Consider the following 18,394-nt stretch of genomic DNA (forward strand, 5'->3'; position numbering starts at 1 on the left):
AGACATAGTGTTTCTGGGGGGATATCAAAGTTCTCCCAAGCAGAGGGGAGGGGATACTTAATTTCCAGGCTTTTGTGGGGGATCTCAAGTTGCTGCTATTTTGTTAACATTCAGGAAAGAGAAAACACTGAACAATGTCTTCCCAGCTTCCCCAGAGCCATCCAAGGTAATAAAATGTAGCCTTTTTTTCTGCTGACAGTACCATTTCTAAAAATACCGTATTTTGCCCATAGACACGTGATCTCTATTGATAAAAGTCACTCTGTCCAAACTAGAGTTCTTTCTAAAAGACATCAGGGAGCTGAAGTTATGGCTTTGAGCTCCTAAGGAAGATCTTAGCTTTGTGCAGCTGGTCTGGTCAGGTTACCATAAGAACCTCTTGTGGCTTTAAATGATGTGAATCTATGTCTGGGAGGCAAGAAAATTTCACTGTACCCTCACCAAAGCTTCACCCTGTGTTATGTCAGTGAAGTTTCCAATTGGGATCCCTCCTTTTGCCTGCCCCTGCACCAGCTTCACAGGCTCCCTCCAGATGCTTGTCCTCATTGACGGATGAACATGCTGTGAGCACACAAAGTCAGTGACAAACATTTGAAAATCCTCAGCCTTGTGACTTGCACTTCATTTAGGTCAAAGAAGACACAAGCGTGTTGCCCTGCAGTTCCTGGGGTTGGTGGCTTAAAAGGCAGCTCAGTGATCCCACTGGATGGTGGTTTAACCCTCATTTGAGGGACCAATGCTGCACTTCCCAGGGGAACTATATCCCTAAGCATGATGCAGAAATGGAAGAGCCATTTAACTTGTGAGAGTCCCATCCTACCCAGGGAGCTACAGCAGAAGGAACCTTTGAAGGACCACACACTTGCTAGGTCCTGACAGACAGATTCCCTTCCCAATTAATATTTGTTGGCGTGTATATATCATTGTCGTGGTTTAACACCAGCTGGCAACTAAGTACCACACAGCTTACTCTCCTCCCGCCTTGGTGGAATGGGAAAGAGAATCAGAGAAAGGTTAAAACCCACAGTATGAGGTAAGAACAGTTTAATAATTGAAATAAAGTAAAATCTAATAATAATGATGATGATGATGAAAAGGGTGATAACAAAAAGAAACAAAGGAATAAAACCCAAGAAGAACAAGTGATGCACAATACAGTTGCTCGGCGCCTGCTGACCAATGCCAAGCCAGTCTCCAAGCAGCAATTGGTGGTCCCTGACCAACTCCCCCCAGTTTATGTACTGAGCATGACATTCTGTGGTATGGGATACCCCTTTGGCTGGTTCGGGTCACCTGTCCTGGCCCTGCTCCCTCGCCCACCGGCAGAGCACAGGAAAGTGAAAAGCCTTTGCCTTAGGGTAAGCCCTGCTCAGCAACAGCTGAAACACCAGTGTGGTATCAACCCCGCCCACATCCTAAATCCAAAACACAGCACTGTACCAGCTACTAGGAAGAAAATTAACTCTATCCCAGCTGAAACCAGGACAATTGCTTAACCCAGATCTGATGCACAGAATTGTGATCTTCATGGTAACAGTCTCCTCTCCTTTGATCATAGCATGCCAGGAGTTTTATGAAAGTCTTTGGTATCTGCTGTGTCTACAGAAGAGTTGATTTATGGTTTGCTTAATGAACATTGTTCTATTGCATATTGATTTTCTGTGTGGTTAATAGTTTAACTTTAAAATGATGTGAAGGGTATAACTATGTTAAACCTGTATGAACAGCAAAACACTCTGACATAACAAAGCAAGAAATTGTTGCTGACCTGCGGGCTAGTGCATCCTCTCTGAGAATCTGCTTAAGCATCATAGCTAACACATTCTCTGAAATAATTTTTCTCAGAGGTGAGCTCATAAGCAAGCTAATTAAATATCAAATTGGTTATTGCAGGTGCATTTACTGGGCATGAAAAAGTGATGCAACTCTGATATTTCCCTCTGTAAATATGTTTTGAATAAGTCATTGGTTGTTAATTACCATACCATAAAATTAAGACAAATAGATGTATTTTGGATGCTATAAGGCATCTGCTTTATGGTAATTAAATAACATCAATGGATTATGCTTAGATAAGAATTCTGGAAAATCAGGAGCATCACATCATGATATGGCATTTATTGCTTTCCCAGGCATAGCTTCTGGATTAAAGGAGGTGCAAGGGATATATCCACGCTGGCGACAAGGGCAGCACGGAGCAGGAAGGAGGGGGCTGATTTGCAGCAAGCTGTTATATCTTGAGGATGACCTGTCCACAAACCCTGTTTCCTGGCCATGAAGTTTGGGGTGGCTGCCAATCTTGTACGTTCACCACAGGTTGCTTCCCACTGGGGTGGTACCCATGAGTGAGCTGTGGGGCACAGCTGCAGGCCTGGGACCTCAGGGTTTTGTCCAGAGAAGGATTTACCCCCTTGAGCACATACATGTTTTTCCTTCTTCAGCTTTAGGACTGGATTTGAGAGGCAAGCCCACCAGAAACGCAGGCTTCCTGCTCTTGCTCCTCTCTTTGCTTTGCAACTGGAGCAGCCACCCCAGGTTGATAGGATTTGTGTGTTTTGGGAGATTTGGCCATGACTTAGCCATAATTTGGCCATGCATCCAAGATGCAGTTTATCTGGTCACATAATATGGCCAGCACATGGCCTTAGTCTTATCTCGTATATTGGGAGTGAAGATAACGCATGAAAATAAAATCATTTGGAACGATGACAGCCTCAGCACTTGTTTCATATGGTGACAGGTATCTGGAAAATTAAGTTCCCTGGCAGGATGAAGGAAGATCTTGCCTTTGACCACATCATACATGTACATCTATTACTGCCTAACTTGCCTCTCCATTCTCATTTTACCCTGTCATAAGGCAGTGCACAGTACCCCCTTGAATTTTCTGTTGGTTAAGAACTTCCTGGAGGTCGCTGAGTTGACAAGTTTTTTTATTTGATCCATGGTATTAGGATGTTTTCTATGAGAATTAAAGCTTTCCTGGAATTAAAGCCCAGAGACTGGATAGCTGTGGTGCAGACACTGTGATTTCTGCCTCTGCTGCAGCTCTGGGAACTCATTATGCTTGCAACTGAATGAGGCACAGCCTAATCGCTGTTGTGCACAGAGAACCACCAAGAAAATCCAAAGCGATGAAGAACACTTTTGTTTATCAGTGAAGATAAGGCAGGCAAATACTCCCATACATTTATTTTTTTAGCAGGTCATTTGTGTGGTGAAGCCTAGATGATTTATGATTGACCTTCCAAGAGTTTTGCCTTTGCCAGGGAAAAACAGAGGTTGCTGCACTGACACATGCTTTTCCAAAGCACTGCCTTTGACCTCTACCTAGGTGGCTGGATTTTACTCCGACTGGAAGCTGAAAGCAGAAGGTGCCAACTTTGCTGTCTTCGTTAGGGAAAAAGTCAGGATGTTGGCGCAGATCTGCCCTAAAACCCCAGTGCACAGCATCAAGGGCACTGTGCATGCCTCATGCTCTGTACCTTAGAACATCACCTTCTGTCCACCTCCACCTTCCCCCATGGTCCCAGGTGGAGCGGGTATCCTCTGTTTCCCTTCTGAAGGCAGGCAGGGATGACATGCTGTGTAATGCTGAGGCAGCATGATTGCTTCGTTCCCTCTCAGTGGTGGCTGCATATTAACTGTGGATTAATGAGCCCTCTAAGTATTCCTTAATGCTTCTAAAATGCTTTATATTTTCTACTTACAGTATAATCATCATTAAGGGATTAAGGTAAAAAAAATATAAACTTAGGTGGCTACAATGAAGCTTCAGCATCTTCATTTTAGGTCTCGCATATTTACAGACTGACTGTGAGACTGGAAAAGTGTATCACCTCAGCCTGGTTGACACCAAAAGGATTGGCAGCTTCACAGTATTTGTGGCAGCAGAGCCAGTTTTGCAGATGGGTCCCTCACACACATACAGCGGCTTAACCTACAGCAGATCTGACTGTTTTGGCCTCCATCCCAAACCACCTAACTGGTGTCATAGAATCATAGGATCATTCAGGCTGGAAAAGACCTTGAAGATCATCGAGTCCAACTGTACATCGAGATCCTCCCACACTACCTCATAACTATTTTTCTAAAGAAGGTCACAAAACAAAGAAATAATTACACTATGCAACCATTAAGAACTAATACGCCACACCTACTCTCCAATAGAAAGTCGGAGAACATTGTTCATCCCCATTTGCAGAGAGAGAAACCAAAGGCATAGACACTTGCAGAGCATCCCAGCTCGCTGATTCCCCCTGCAGCTCCAGTGGCACAACGAACTGCTGCAGCATGTGGATGTGCCCGTCAGGTTTGGAGGCAGATAAACCACAGTGCCTTGGCAGGATGCTGCAGTGAACAGATCCTGTCTCCTGCAGGGCTTGTTAGTTCAGGCACAGTAGCCGCTTAATGCAGCTATTTATCTACTAGAATCAGCCTGGCTCATATCCAGTCTCTGCTGCATCTCTGCTCCATCCTTGCTTGCACCCCAGCTGCTGGGGCGAGCTGGGCAGGGGATGGGAAGCCTGCCTGTGCTGTTGGTGAGCTCAAAGGCTGGCAAAGCTGTTTTGGGTACAGAGGTAAGCACAACAGACTCTCTGTCACCTTTAACTGTGGCCTGGGCTCAGAGCATCGGGTCAGTCATCACTGAGGGCTCTTTAGGGAGCTCAGCCTGATTTTGCCTGTGAACTCAGGAACAGGTGCTGGCTGCGTGGGTCTTGGGGAAGTCTGGTGATACCCACCAAGAGCTGGGGTTGTTCCCCACCAGGGAAATACATTATCCTGTAGGACTTCTTGACTGCAGAGGGCTGGACTAGGTTCTTGCTCATCTTTTAGCACTCAGCTATTTGCAGACACCAGGTGGCACGGGTCTGACTGGAGTGCCTGAGCTGTAATTACAAGTCAGCCAGGACTGCAGTGGGCTGCAACCCACTTCGTGACTTGCCTGTAGAGAGCATAAAGGTCCTTTTCCATGAAAACAACTCAGAAGCTACTTGATCTGCGAGTTTCTTCCATGTTGTAAAAGTCAACAAGCAAAAGTTACCACTACAAAAAGTGCTGAAAGGCTGCTTCTTGTATCAATTAATTTATTTTCCCTATGAGTAAGTAAAGAAAAGTTCTTCCTTTCCCCAACATCTGCTTCATCAGACTGCGTTCTCTTGCTATAGGCTGTTGGTTGGCCTCTGGCAAATTAAAGTTGCTTTAGTTAAAGCAGCAAATAGGCAAAATACCCAGATGCAGTCTGGATTTATCTGTGAACTGGGATGTTGTTTTCTGATCACTGGCTTATTCTTAAAAAATCATTACAAGCTTAAATTTTTTTAAAAGATACCTCACCAGTAATCTTGTGTTTAGCTGCAACACTAAATTATCTCCAGTTGCCTTGTGAAGCTCCTGAAGATTAAGCTGGCTTCAGATCTGTTTTCTGATAGCACCTTCATCTTTTACCAATAGCCTGAAAGAAAATTCATTCTTTATAATCAGTTATTTACAAACCAGTGGTTATGTTTGTGCAACCTTGCATGACCTTAGCATTTCTGAGTCTCTTTTTTGAACTATTCTCTATGGCAGAAGAAACCCTTTACAAGTTCTGTTTTATTTTTAAAGCTGTATTATTTCCTGTATGATCTAGGTCCTTGAGATTCCAGGCAGGAACTGGATGAAAGATTCCAGTTTGGCTGTAAGTGGGAAACCAGATGAAGCAACGGTGAATTACTTTGAGCATTTGTGTCAGTTTTCCTGCTACACTTTAAATCTTGACCTGGGCATAACCATGAATTGTCTGCAGGTAAACACCCCCCCATTTATAAAAAACGTGCTCCTGCTGCACTGCTGCCTTCTTTGGGTTGCATTCTGCCGAGGCTGGTGTGTGGCGGTGGAAAACGTGTCTTTTCACCTACACCCAAAAGCACAGATAATGAGAGCTCTAAACCTGAGTACTTGTCTCGAGGCAAATATTTATATGAGATATTGCTTGACTCAACAAGGGCAAAGAGGTCCCCAGAAAACTTTTGCCAGAATGATGTCAGAGAGGAAACCAAATGAGCCAGACAAGCCCCTGATCACATCACAACTATTTGGTAGGAATGCGAGGACAGAAAATGAAATGTGAATATCTCCCCCAGGCCAACAAACCTTAAAAATGAGCAAAACATTTTTCAAGGACCAATGCTTCAGGGTCCTGTCAGATATTGTCTGGTGAAGCTTGTTAGGGTGGCCCAGGACATTCCTGATCCCAGCATCTGCGCGGCCGCTGCAGGCAGTCACATTCCCACAGCCAAGGCAGCAAAGGGGAACATGTGCCTGCATTTCAGCTGCCTCTTCAGTCTGACACATGAATAAAACCTCTTTTAACAGACCCACAAAGACCTGTGACAAGACTTGGAGGTGGTGTGAGGACCAAGCTCTATCTCCCCCTCTGCTGCCCCTGCACCAGGGCAATGACAACTTTTAAGGGATCGACAAAGTCATGTGGGATAGCAGCATGTTCAGCTGGCCTAACAAAATACAGGTCATCCACAGACTTCCACACTGCAAACCATGATCTGGGCAAAAAAGTCTGTATAAATCAGTGTTTCCTCACCTCTAATGATGCTATCTCATTCCAAGTCACCAAAACCTGTGTAGGACCTCTGGCTGTCACTGATCAAAGACAAACAGAAACAGACTCCATCCGGCCTAGAGCAGACCCAGAATCCAGACAGGGAACAGAAATGACATTACCTAAGCAGCCTCTCTGCTTTGTACCTCTTTGCACAGCTAATTAACACAGCTCACAGGCCAAAAAGCGGGTCTGAAGCATTAGGAATCCTGCCATAGGGGGAAAGTAATCATGAAGCAGTTAATTGAATAAACCCAGAGAAAGTTTGTCCTGCTGGCAGCCAGCCCAATCAGGAGAACGAAAGGCAGATTTATCCAAATGGATTATTTGCTCCATGTGACTTGCTCCACATTATTTGCTCCACTCAGCGCTCTTTAGGAGCATGTTTACCCTTGTTCTGGGGTTCAAAGCCTTTTCTGATAGATGTCGAACAATCTGCCCTCTCCCCTTCAGAATTTATTTCATATTGCTTGCAATTACTAATAAGAGTGCTTATGTTGAAGCATATTTTGAAGAATGTCTTGCTGTCTTTTGCCATCCTTTATCTGCCACAGTGACCTCCTTTCCAATCCAGACTGATTTCATTAGCTGGTAATATCTATGGGCTTTGGGCTACCATAAGGATTTGCATTTCTGATGAGTTTAAATTACTGGATACTTGTGTAACTGGTATAGCTTCATAATTTTTGGCTAGTGTCAGTCTCCTGTGCTGATCCTAGGATTCCTGAGTGTGTCCCACATGTCTGTTTGCCTTCTTCATTCTTTTCAGATATGTCTTTTTGATATGACTTCGGCTTGCTTGTTGTTGATGCAAACACTCAATGGTTGTTCTTGAGACCCTTGTACTACTGCCCCCCTCCTTGCACATAAACTGGTATTATACAGAACAATTCAGGTGGGAAAGGACCTCTGGGCATCACATTGCCCAACTCCTGCTTAAGGGACGGTCAACTGCAAAGATAGTTCAGGTTACCCAGGGTCCCATCGAGTTTTAAAATCCCCAAGAATGCAGATGGCAGAGCCTCTCTGGGCAGCCTGTGCGAGTGCCTCACTACTCCCACGATAAGGACTTTTTGTGTCATATCTAGTCAAAATATCCCTTGCTCTGGCTTATGTCTAGTCCTTGTTTCCTTTCCAGTGTGCATCTGTGGGAGGAGTCTTGTTCTGTTTTCTCTATACAGTCCCATTAGTTAATTGTAGACAGCAATTCCCTTCGCTTCCCCAGGCTGAGCCAGCACAGCCCTCAGCCTCTCCTCCCCCATCCTGTGCTCCAGCCTCCTGACCCGCCTGGTGCCCCTCACTGGGCTCGCTCCTCTGCCTCAGTGCCTTTTCGGTGGCAGGGAACACCAGGGATTCTGTACTCTGGACGTGGTCTCACAAGTTACAGTCCTGCTAACAGAGCCCAGGATGATGTTGGCCTTTGCCACAGGGGTACAATGCTGGCTCACATCCAGCTTGTCCACCAGAACCCCTTTGCCCCTCTGTCTTGCCTGGCAATGGTGACAGCATCTATGGTTTATTCAGTTGCTTTGCCTGAAATTCTCCATTGTCACTTTGTTCAAAAATTTATTCCCTACTTTTTGCATGATGAGAAGTTCCTTGTAGTAGAAATAAATTGAAAGCTCTCACTCTGCAGTTATGTGTCCAGACCTTATTTTGCTGTATTTGAAAACTCCCTCAGAGCTTGTTTTTGGGGAGTGGAAAGCAGGTTGTCTTACCTGAACCTGCGTAAAATAGTAGTGAATATAATACTTGGTGTTACTGTGCCCAAATTTTCTGGATTTATCTTAAGAAGACAATTATCCTGATTGGATATTCTTTTGCATAAGTCAGAAAAACTGTAGCGTATTTGTGGAGTTAATTTCATCTAGCTTCAGCTGGACAAAAATGACATCCATCCCAAGCTAGTTTTCTGGCTTCCTTGATTGTTAGTGGCAAGAAAGACAGTCTTCCTTTGAGGACAACACATCTCACTGATCCTAGACTCCAAAAGATATTGCACCACAGAGGTGTCCTCAGCTCTCAGGTGGTACGAGCAGGCAACTCATAGTACTGCCCCACAAGCAAAGCCTGGCCCCACTGGTCTGTAATGTGCCTTTTCACACCATGGGGGTCCAACCAGCAGATAACACATGCGGGCACGCAGTCAGGTATTCTCACCTGAGCAGATGTAGCAACGCAGTGGTGAGACATCCCTGCTCACTTCCCTATTAGAGAGGAAGATGGCTTCAGTCTGCCCTGTGCTCTTTAGAAGAGATGGATAAGTTTGCTGGACTCCAGCGGGTTTTCCATACGGTCTTTTACTGGATCAAGTTTGGTTATTTTTAAATATGTATGTCTGAGAAAGGGTCTGATCCTGCAAAGCATACATATTTTTGAATCTGTGCACATGCTTGACAATGAACCTGGCGAGGTCTCGCTGAGCTCAGGGCACTACTGTGATAAGCCCACTTGCTGCCATCCTGCCGTTTCCATTTCAGCCTGTCATTTCCACAAAGCCTGAAGGTGACCATAACTGTCCTCTTACCCCAGCTGCTCTATGTAATCCTTGTGTAGTGGCTATTTACTCCATTTTCACATTTATTACTTTGCTTATTTTCCACATGGCAGTCCCTAAGAGTAGAAGAACATTTTCATCTGCTGCTGATGTGGTTTTCTGCTCCATAGCATCTGCCTCCTTGCTCATCTATAGTGTTTGTTTTCTGTGCAAGGGGATGTTACCAATTTCATCTTTTTATGTCTCATTTATGCTCCATTTCTGTTTCTCTTCCCATTTCAGCTGGCACTTGATGTGAAAGAGTGTGTGATCTTGTGTTTAAGATATTCACAGGGATCTGTGTCTCTTCTCCGCCATGCATTTCCCAGGGTTTGGTGAGCAATTCGCTACATCAATATCTCCATGTGTAAATTACTGGTAACATCACTAAGGCTCTGAAAATGATTTATTTTATACTGGGGAGGCCAATATGGAATGAAAAGGGGTTTCAGTTTGGATCTGCTCAGGATGAAATTGCCCTGGAAGAAAAGAATAGAACTGAAAGCACTGCATATGGTGTGGAAATACCTGATTGATGCCTTTCCAAAGTTGTTTCAAATATTTCTACCTTTTACAAAAAGTATACCAAAATAAACATGCAAAGTGCTCAGAGGTCTCTGCCATTGTCCCCCAGTGACACTTCCACGTGGTTGCTGAGACTAAAGGGGAGAGCTAAAGATAAATCCATTAATGTTATATAAGATGCTCAGAAATGTCTCTAAATAAATAAAGTGCTTCAAATTCCACGCTGCATATGTGTCAGGCAATTTATCAGCAGTGCCAGGATGCTTTTTCCTCTTTGGAGGAGAGCTCTGTGGGAGAGCTGAGCAGACGTATTGCAGGTGGCTATTAGCAGCAGGTCACCCAGAACAATTTTCAGGATATCTCCATGCACAACTGAAATTTTGCCATTCAGCACAGCCCTCAATAATCTCTAGGGGTAAGAGCTTCATGGGAGGTTGTGAAAACCACGTGAGGTCACTGCCTGGCCCAGCGGCCTGCTTCTGCAGCATGGAAGCAGAAGGGACATGTGCCTACCTTGGCAGCGTGCATGCCAGACCACCAGCTTAAATTCCAGCTGAAAGTGGATTTGCTTCACCACACCAAAGCACAGGGAAGATATTCTCTTTTGCCAGCACTGGTGAAGGGATCATAGTCATGGCTCACTGTGCTGAGTGGACAACAGGCAGCTGTGACACCTCCAGCCAGACCTGCCTGCTCCCACCCTGATCCAGTGTGCAATGGCAATTATGTTTTGTCGGTATGTAAGGCACTTGGCTTCCTCACCAGCTGCACCTGCAAGTGGTGACACGGACTGCCTTTTGTAGCCCTCCTCATCTTGCTGGCAATCGTTTTAAAGCAATAGGGAAATTGGTGGCACCAAACAAGTGGAGGACTGAATGATTGTGATTTCTTCTGAAAGATCTTAGAGGGAAATAGGAGACCCAAAGTTGCTGTGAAATTAGTGATGCTTTCCTTTCAGCTGGACTAAAAAAAGCCCAAAATTAGGTTACTGAAGGACAGATGAGGCGATTCTTATCATTTAAGACTATGGTATAGCAGGGAACGTGCAGGGTCAGAAGGAACAATAGCGCACAAGAAAAGGTACTTAACAAAAAGAGAAAAGCTACGGCAAGAAAGAAAATGCAGTTTGATGAGTTGTTTAATGTCTCAGCATCCATGCTTTTCATTTCCAAATACAGTATGTGCATAGAGAGGTGGGCTGCGAAGTTGCCGCTCTGCGTTCAGCCAGAGCCAAGCAGAGACTTCAGGACCAGGCTCTCTCCAGCTCCATCAGAAGGTGGATCCAGATCAGCCAAACATGGTGGTTCAGCTCTGTTCGCCTCTATTGCAAAAATCACAACAAAAGCAGGCCAAGGGTATTACCTAAATCTTTTTCAGCTCTCCAAAGGAATTTTCTCCTTTTTGGTGGCTCATGTGCCTCCCAGCACCCACCTTCAGCAGCTCCAGGGAGGACCATGGCTCTGCACCACACTGTGCCATGCCGTGCCAGGGACTTGTGCTAGGGACAATGCCACCAAGAGGTGCTGAGGGCAGCCCATCACAGTCATCACTCCCATGGTCATTGCTCCCAGCACACCAGGGGAGCAGTAGGCCTCTCCACCTCAGCCTCGTGCAGCCAGAAGAGCATGGCTGTGTCCTCCCATGCTCCTCACTGACTCGCTCAGGCCCCAGTAAAGCTGGGTCAAGACTATCCCTGTCATCCTCCCTGCCCTGTGAAATTGCACGATTCACTGTTTTTCCCTCTTCTGCATCAGGCTGAGAGACGCTGATTGCCTGTTGTGATGGAAAAGTTTTGGGGGTGCCAGGAGGGACTCAATGTCTCAGCTCTGAGTCAGCCAGGACAAGGCTTGTGGGCTTTCTATGGTGTATGAAGTGCTGAAACCCCAGCGAGACAGGGCACAGCCACAGCAGCTCCTTTCCTTTGCTTTACTGGAGCTTTTGGGATTCGTTGTGCTTCCTTTAAACTCGGTTTCTTGGATCACTTAAGAACCTCAGGCTGTCTCTGAGAAAAAAAGGAAGTTTCCAAGGGCGCCCCAGCTAAGTGTGCTGGGATGCCTTTGATGCCAGGCAACGATCTTAACAGTGAAACAAAAATGTATACTCCCTGCAAATTCTGACTTTGAGGCAAAATTCATGATGCTTGGAAACCTGGCCTGGGTCCTTTTAACATGGGAGGTTTGCAGGACCATGTTCAGTGCTCAGCTTCTCTACCTGAGGCAACCAGCAACGTGTGCTAATTAATGCCAGCTGTGAGAATGTCTAGGGTTGACTTAACTGGGAAGCAGACTGAGACCTCAGCACTCATTTCATGTAATCAAGGCTTATATTAAAACAGTCCTCTTTCCTCCACACCCCGTGTGTTAGCCACAGCAATTGCTTTGGGGCAGCATTTCTCCCAAGGGGTGTATCTGGGTGGTTATGTCTAACCCAAAGGGCTGCACCAAGAAATTCTCGATATACCGAGCCACATCAGAGTGGGTGGATTACAAAGCTGTATGTGTTGGTGTCTGATGGCTACTCCTCGCCCTGTGGCCAAACACCCTGTTGAGGGGAGAGGCATTTCTCTAATGTTAAAATAACAGCACTGTCTTCCATTGATAACATCTGACTTGAAACATCCTGCAGCCAGGTTGGGTTTACTGAAATTCACCCTCAAAATGAAACGTGGTTAGGAAAGGACCCAATGCTTACCTACTTTATCCCATTGCCAGAGCTGTAGCCTGACAGGCAGGGCCAGTTAACAGTGGTAATTAATTTTCTGCAGTGGGTTTTGGGTGGGCGGTGGGGAGAAGGAAGCTGGAGCACTTTAACACAGAAACTTCTGAGATGGCAGCTCTTCCCCTCCCTCTCCCTTCACGGAGAAGACGCCGGAATTGTTTTTCTGGGAGACCACGCTGAAGCTCTGAGCTGCCCTCCTTTGCAGCGTGCTTGGAGCAAAGCCCGCACCACCCTGCGCTGCCGTCCTGTGGGCTGTGCTGGTGTGTGGGTCTGTGGGCACAAGGTTAGTGCCTTACAGGACAGGGGAGTCCCTGGGACCAGGCAGTGGCTGATGGAGAGCCACCAGGGACAACTGCCAGAGCATGCTCTGCCTTGCCTCTGCAGAGTACCATTATGGTCACATCTGCAGGCAGCTGTGGATTGACAGATGGAAGCTCCCCAGATGCTTGAGGTCAGCTTGGTTTCCAGTTTTGCTCATTGAAATCTTTTCAAACCAAAGCAGGGCAGAAGCAGGGGCGGCAGAGCAACGCAGCTTGCTTCCCTCCACATGTCTGCAAAAGGATTTGAAAGCCTGAGGTGCCCAGTGGTCGCACAGCCCTGGTCCACAGCTGGGACAGGACCCAGGTGCCTTGCCAGGAGCCTGAGTTTGCAGGCAGCAGGGGGTTTTGCAGCCCCTCTGGCCACAGCTGTCATGATCCTGCTGGACATTGGGGCCAAAAGCCACTTGAGATCCCCAAATCACAGCCCCGCATGGGAGATTTGAGGATGTCTGGGCTGAGACAGTGGCAGAGGATGTCTGGAGGTTGTTAGGGGTTTCAGAGACCCTCTCCTGCCTTGCACCAAACAAATAAATAAATCTCATGGGGGTATAATGCACCGTAGCATTTTAATCCTGCTGGGCATGAAGTGGATTACAATGCTATTTGGCTGGCCACTGCGCACGGAGCCAAGCTGTTATAACAGGATTAAGATCCCTTCCCTAACTCAGAACAGATTTGCTTGTTACTTTAGAAAGCAGCTAGAAGACAGCTTGGCCCATAAACCATGCTACAACCCTTTCTGATTGTAAGATTGAACTATTTATGCCCTCCTTTAAATATGCTTCTTTTTGTAATTCAATGAGTTTCTTGAAGTCCTACAGAGATGGAGATGGGTGGGTTTTACAAGAGCATTGTAGACACACTTTTTTACTCTTTACAAAAACATTTTTCACACTCTCCAAAGAGTTAAAGTTGTGTGTAAAAATTCTTGAATGAAGAAGATCTGGTTTACCCAGCCATACACAACACCTTGCAAAGCATCGGCACCCATCTGGGTTGTGATTGCACTGCTGTCCCCTGCCCTGTACCGCTGGTTTTTGGGGCAGAGACTGATGCCAACTAAGGAGCAAGGGCACACCGCCCGTCTTCCCCTTCTACCCAGCCTGCAATTAGCAGTGCTGGGGAGAATTGCTACTAACAGGGGGAAAATGCACAGGAATTCAGTGAGACTCATCTCCGCTAGACCATCAAACCCTGCTTGCTTCTTCCATGTGCACAGAGCACCTTTAAAACTTTCCCTGCATGCTGGGGTCTGCAGCCAGTAACATAAGCAGTGCTCCTTGAATTAATATGGCCTTGGAGGGAGCAGCCACTTGGCTGGGGAGCTCCCTTGCCTGGCCATGCCTCTCCAAGGGGAGACATTCATGGCGACTGTACGCTTGAAGGAAGGCAGGTTACAAGGTAATGCATATAATATGATTAAGAGCAAAGGTGACCTATAGTAATGTGGTAAATATGTGGTTTTCTCTGCTTTGCCAGTGAATTTTGATCCCAGTGTAGCACTGCATTGTAAGGTGCCGCTGCTATGCCTGGCGAAGCTTGTGGGAGGACAAAGAGCAGAAAGCGGCAAGAAGTACAAAGAGGCTCCAAAACACCCCCTGCCCCTGCCTATTCATACCCCTGCCAAAGAGGCGAAATGGAAGGGGGACGGTTGCAAAATTGTCTTTCCTTGTTTAGAGTTGCCTGTGTCAGCCTGTCGTGCCCAGGGAAAATAGCAGCAGATCAATAGAGGTGTCTGTGCTGACATTCTTACTGTCTTGTCCTTTAAGATACACTGAATCACTCATCAGCCTTCCCAGTTAATGAGCCTTTCAGTGGGAAGAAAGGCACAGGTTTCTTTCTAAGTGTGTGCTTCTTTGCCAGCCTCCAGACCTCTCCTAAAGGAAGACATAAGTGATGGGCTCTGGTCATGGTCAGAGGTCTGGGCTATGATTGCAGCAACAGCGTGCTGACAGAACTTTACTGGAGGCTTCCCTTGGTCTAGCTATGGGTTTGTGACAACAGGAGCTGCTGCAGCCTTTCCCTGGAGGGTAGCAGGGTTCCCCTGCCCTTTGCCACTCACTAACTGCTTTACATGATGCCAGATCTCTGGGACACCACCCCTGAGCACTCCCCTGGATGGAAGGAGCAAGAACGGAGGTCCTGCTGCAATTTGACTTTAATGGAGTTATGTCCGTTGGCACTGATCAAGGACCTGACCTATGTGAGGGATGTCAACGTGCATAATGACACCAGAATATGATGCCTGTCATTTATCACTTGCACCAGTCATCCAGGAGCCCTGTTGCCCAGGTGCTGTGGAGATAGGGAATAAAATAATTCCTTTGCAAAGAGCTTACGATTTTGAAATAAGCACAAACATTGAAGGCTTGAAGGTAAGGGAGAGAAATTACATTGCTCCTAGTCCTTGTTACCTAGCAGGCTTGCATTCATCGACCGCGAACCTTAATACAGTTTTCACTCCACTTGTCAATTGTTAAGATAGATTGGGGGGCTGTCAACAGAATGTTACAGTTGAAAAGATCCAGCTAGAAATAATAGACTACGAAACATCAAAGTAGTCATAATACTGTAAACCACCACAGAGGAATGCGTTTGGCCCTTTCATTTTTAATGGTCCCTCAGGTGTTGTTTGGCATACAGGACAATCTGGGGGGGATTTCCCTGTCCCAGCTTCAGAAGTGTCTGCTCCAGGCTGCCCAAGGGAGCAACCACAGCCTCTCCTTGAGCATCCGTGGGGGACAAATGGGCACCCCAAGAAGCAAGTTCATCTGGCTTGTCTCTGACACCAGTTTTTGGACAAGGTGCCTTGCCATCCAGAGGTGACTACATCTTCATCTCTAGGCAAGAGCAGGGGGGGTGAGGTGTCTCGCTCAGAGACAGCTGGCACTGGCCTACAGGCTCCCACTCCTCACTGGTGCTGGTGGGTGGGTGTCGGTAGTGCTGTGCTGGGCACAAAGGGGTCCAACCCACGCATCACTTCTGGGTGCTGCCACGAAGTGGTGGTGCATTCCTTACAGAACTGGTGGGAAACCACACTGAACACCTTGAGAGCAGATCAGAGCTAAAGCCTGCTGCATTTACCCGGCTGGATGTGAGCTGGGTAAACTTGGGACCACCTTCAAAGCATATTTCACTTTATAGTCAGAGGGTTTTTTTCAGAGCAGAGAGGTTTCTTGTCAGCTTGTCCATCTGCCTGGTGTCTCAACAGGCCCGTGTGGGGAAACACATGCCATCAGGTTCCCACTGCCATCCTATAGGGGTAGGAATTCCTAGCCAGGTCAAGATGATTCCTACTGGGGTTTCACTGACACGTCAGACCTTTTCCTAGAGGCTGTCATCTGTTTCCAAGAGAGTTTTGCATCCAATGCCTATTTTCAAGAGCTGCCAAGACAGCACCAAGATTGCTCATCTCTCTACCGGGCTTTGGGTCTGAGCAGTGGAGAGGTTGGCCACAGGGGATTTTAATAAACTGAAGTGCTCTGTGTATTTAAAAGAGAGGAACAGAAACATCAGCTTTTTTTGGTATGCTCGAAGGTAAAATGTTGCAGCTCCTACAACAGCAAATCTGCTACTTGAGAAGAACTGAACTGATAAATTCAGGACTATCCTAGGTACAGTGGAGCAGTCGGTGGACACCCCTCTGTGTGCTTATGAGACCTCATAAGACAGTGCCACTGGCACTGAAATTGTGTTGTGACCTTCAACAACCTTTTTCCTTCTCAGTTGTTTTTTTAAATAATTAAAATTATAGATGAAAGTAGTGGGAGACAGACACATAAAAGGGGTCGAGCACAGAAGCATTCACTTACAAAATCTCCCCATGCACTTAGGAATGTGGCTATTTCTTTTATCCATTTGGATGGCCAGATCCTTTCAGATAATGACAGGGCTGTGCTTTTTTTAAATAGCTTGTGTTGGTGGAGGAGCACAATGCTGGGAGAGGCGAGCCCACACCCGAGCACTCCATCCCCTGGGAGAGCCTGCCCCGGCCAACTGTGCTTCTCAGGCTGAGCATGCCCTTGTGGGGAATCTGTCCTGCTGCCTGAGTGCAGCCTGAGACTGGAAATACAACTCTGGGAAATCTGCCATTCTGGGGGGACAGGTCCTGCTCTGAAGAGGGATTTACCCCATCAACGGACCTCCCTGGGACCTATAGCTCAGGAAAGATGCTCCCTGCAACCACTCCGAGTTCCTCGCAGGGACCTCAACAGAGCCAAAGATAAGTTGTCCTGAATTAAATTAATTTCTAAGCTTGTGTCGGGCTAGCAGCATGGCATTGCAAGTCAGGTTTGCAAGGACTTCCCACAGAACAGGAGCCACTTTGTTAAAGTTGGTCATTCACTACTGTGATAAAGTAATTAAAGCCTCCCAGTCTCTTTCTCCCCCTGCTGCTCCTTCTCTACATACAAACATCAGGGCTTTGGCATAGATGGAGCTGTTGACACTTTGTCAGTGAAAATCCAGAGCTGTGCGAGTAAGAGAAATGCTTTATGGGGACTATAAATAGTTTTGCATTAAGGCAAATGTATTCTCCCGCCTAAAATAGACTCACCTTGCAAACAGCTTAAGGACAGTTTCAGCACCAGAGGAATGCCTTCAGACTCCCCTCAGGAGACAGAAACAGCCTTTCCCCCCCGAAAATGCAAAAAAGAACAGCAGCTGGAGACCCCTCTGCTGCCATCCCCCCTCTCCCTGCTCCCCACTGCCTGGCAGCATCCCGCTGTGCTTGGGTGTCAGCCTGGGAGACCACTCAGCATCCTTCCAGCAAAAAGGGACATTAATTCATCCAACTAACTTTTCCAATCATTTTTCCTAGATGCTTGCAATATGCGTGCTCATTACACAGGTGAAAGGGTTGAGGAAACTTTGGGGAGGGGGAGCAGAGACTTCCCATGATGGCTTGGAGCAGCGGATAGCTTCTCCTTGCTCCAAAGGGAATCATGCAGCCAGACAATGCAAACATCCTCTCTGCCAGGGCTTCAATGTGTTAACAGCACTCTCTCCTTGCTGCCAGAGCACCGTTTCATTCCCTGCAGAGAAATGCCAGTGGGGGTGGGGTGGGGGTGGGGGTGGGGGGGTAGGGGGGTGATGAGAAGATGTCAGAAGAGCAAAAATGTTTTGACTCACCTTTAGGCTGTGCGTTGGGTTGACGACGCAGACAAGTTGCCCGGCAGCTGAGAAAACCCTCTTTGCCTTGTAGTGCTGAAACCGCAGGTGAATAAGATCTAACACAGCTCCAAAGCACTGGGTGAAGAAAAGCATCACAACTTTTGGCGTTGCTGCTGCTGCTACTGCTGCTGGCAGTGGGCAGGGGAAGCAGCGAGGGAGCCCCTGAGTCCTTGAGCCTGGGGAGGGAGTGCAGTCGGCGAGAGCTACGCTCCAGCACGGCTTAGCATGCCTTCATATTCATCATCAAAATAAGACGGGAAGAGGCTTGCAGCAGCGGGGCGGCCAATGGAAAGGACAGAAATGTTATCCTTGAGGTCCGGAGACAGCCAATAACGAATGCCTCCCCTCCAGAAACTCCCTGATGAATTGAGCCTGGTAGAGAATGTATTATTGAACATTACCATACATCAGCACATTGCATTTATCTTGTGATTACAGCCAGTCATATGTAAGGCTGTGGAGATATGCAGGCAAAATTGATTGCTTAACGTCTCCATTTATTAATTGCCTTAATTTAACAAA

General features: G+C 46.8%; 1 protein-coding gene across 1 annotated transcript in view; it reads right to left on the minus strand.

Annotated features, from left to right (window-relative positions):
• The window catches only part of SIAH3 (siah E3 ubiquitin protein ligase family member 3), a 47,760-nt gene extending 29,639 nt beyond the window's left edge, over positions 1-18,121 (minus strand). The window contains exon 1 of the mRNA XM_005240257.3: positions 17,831-18,121. Within this exon, the coding sequence (XP_005240314.1) occupies positions 17,831-17,965 (135 nt within the window). The 5' untranslated portion in view covers positions 17,966-18,121. The remainder of the gene's footprint in view (positions 1-17,830) is intronic.
• Between the last annotated feature and the right edge of the window lie 273 nt (positions 18,122-18,394).

The sequence above is a fragment of the Falco peregrinus genome, chromosome 4 (assembly GCF_023634155.1).
Source record: "Falco peregrinus isolate bFalPer1 chromosome 4, bFalPer1.pri, whole genome shotgun sequence".
NCBI lineage: Eukaryota > Metazoa > Chordata > Aves > Falconiformes > Falconidae > Falco > Falco peregrinus.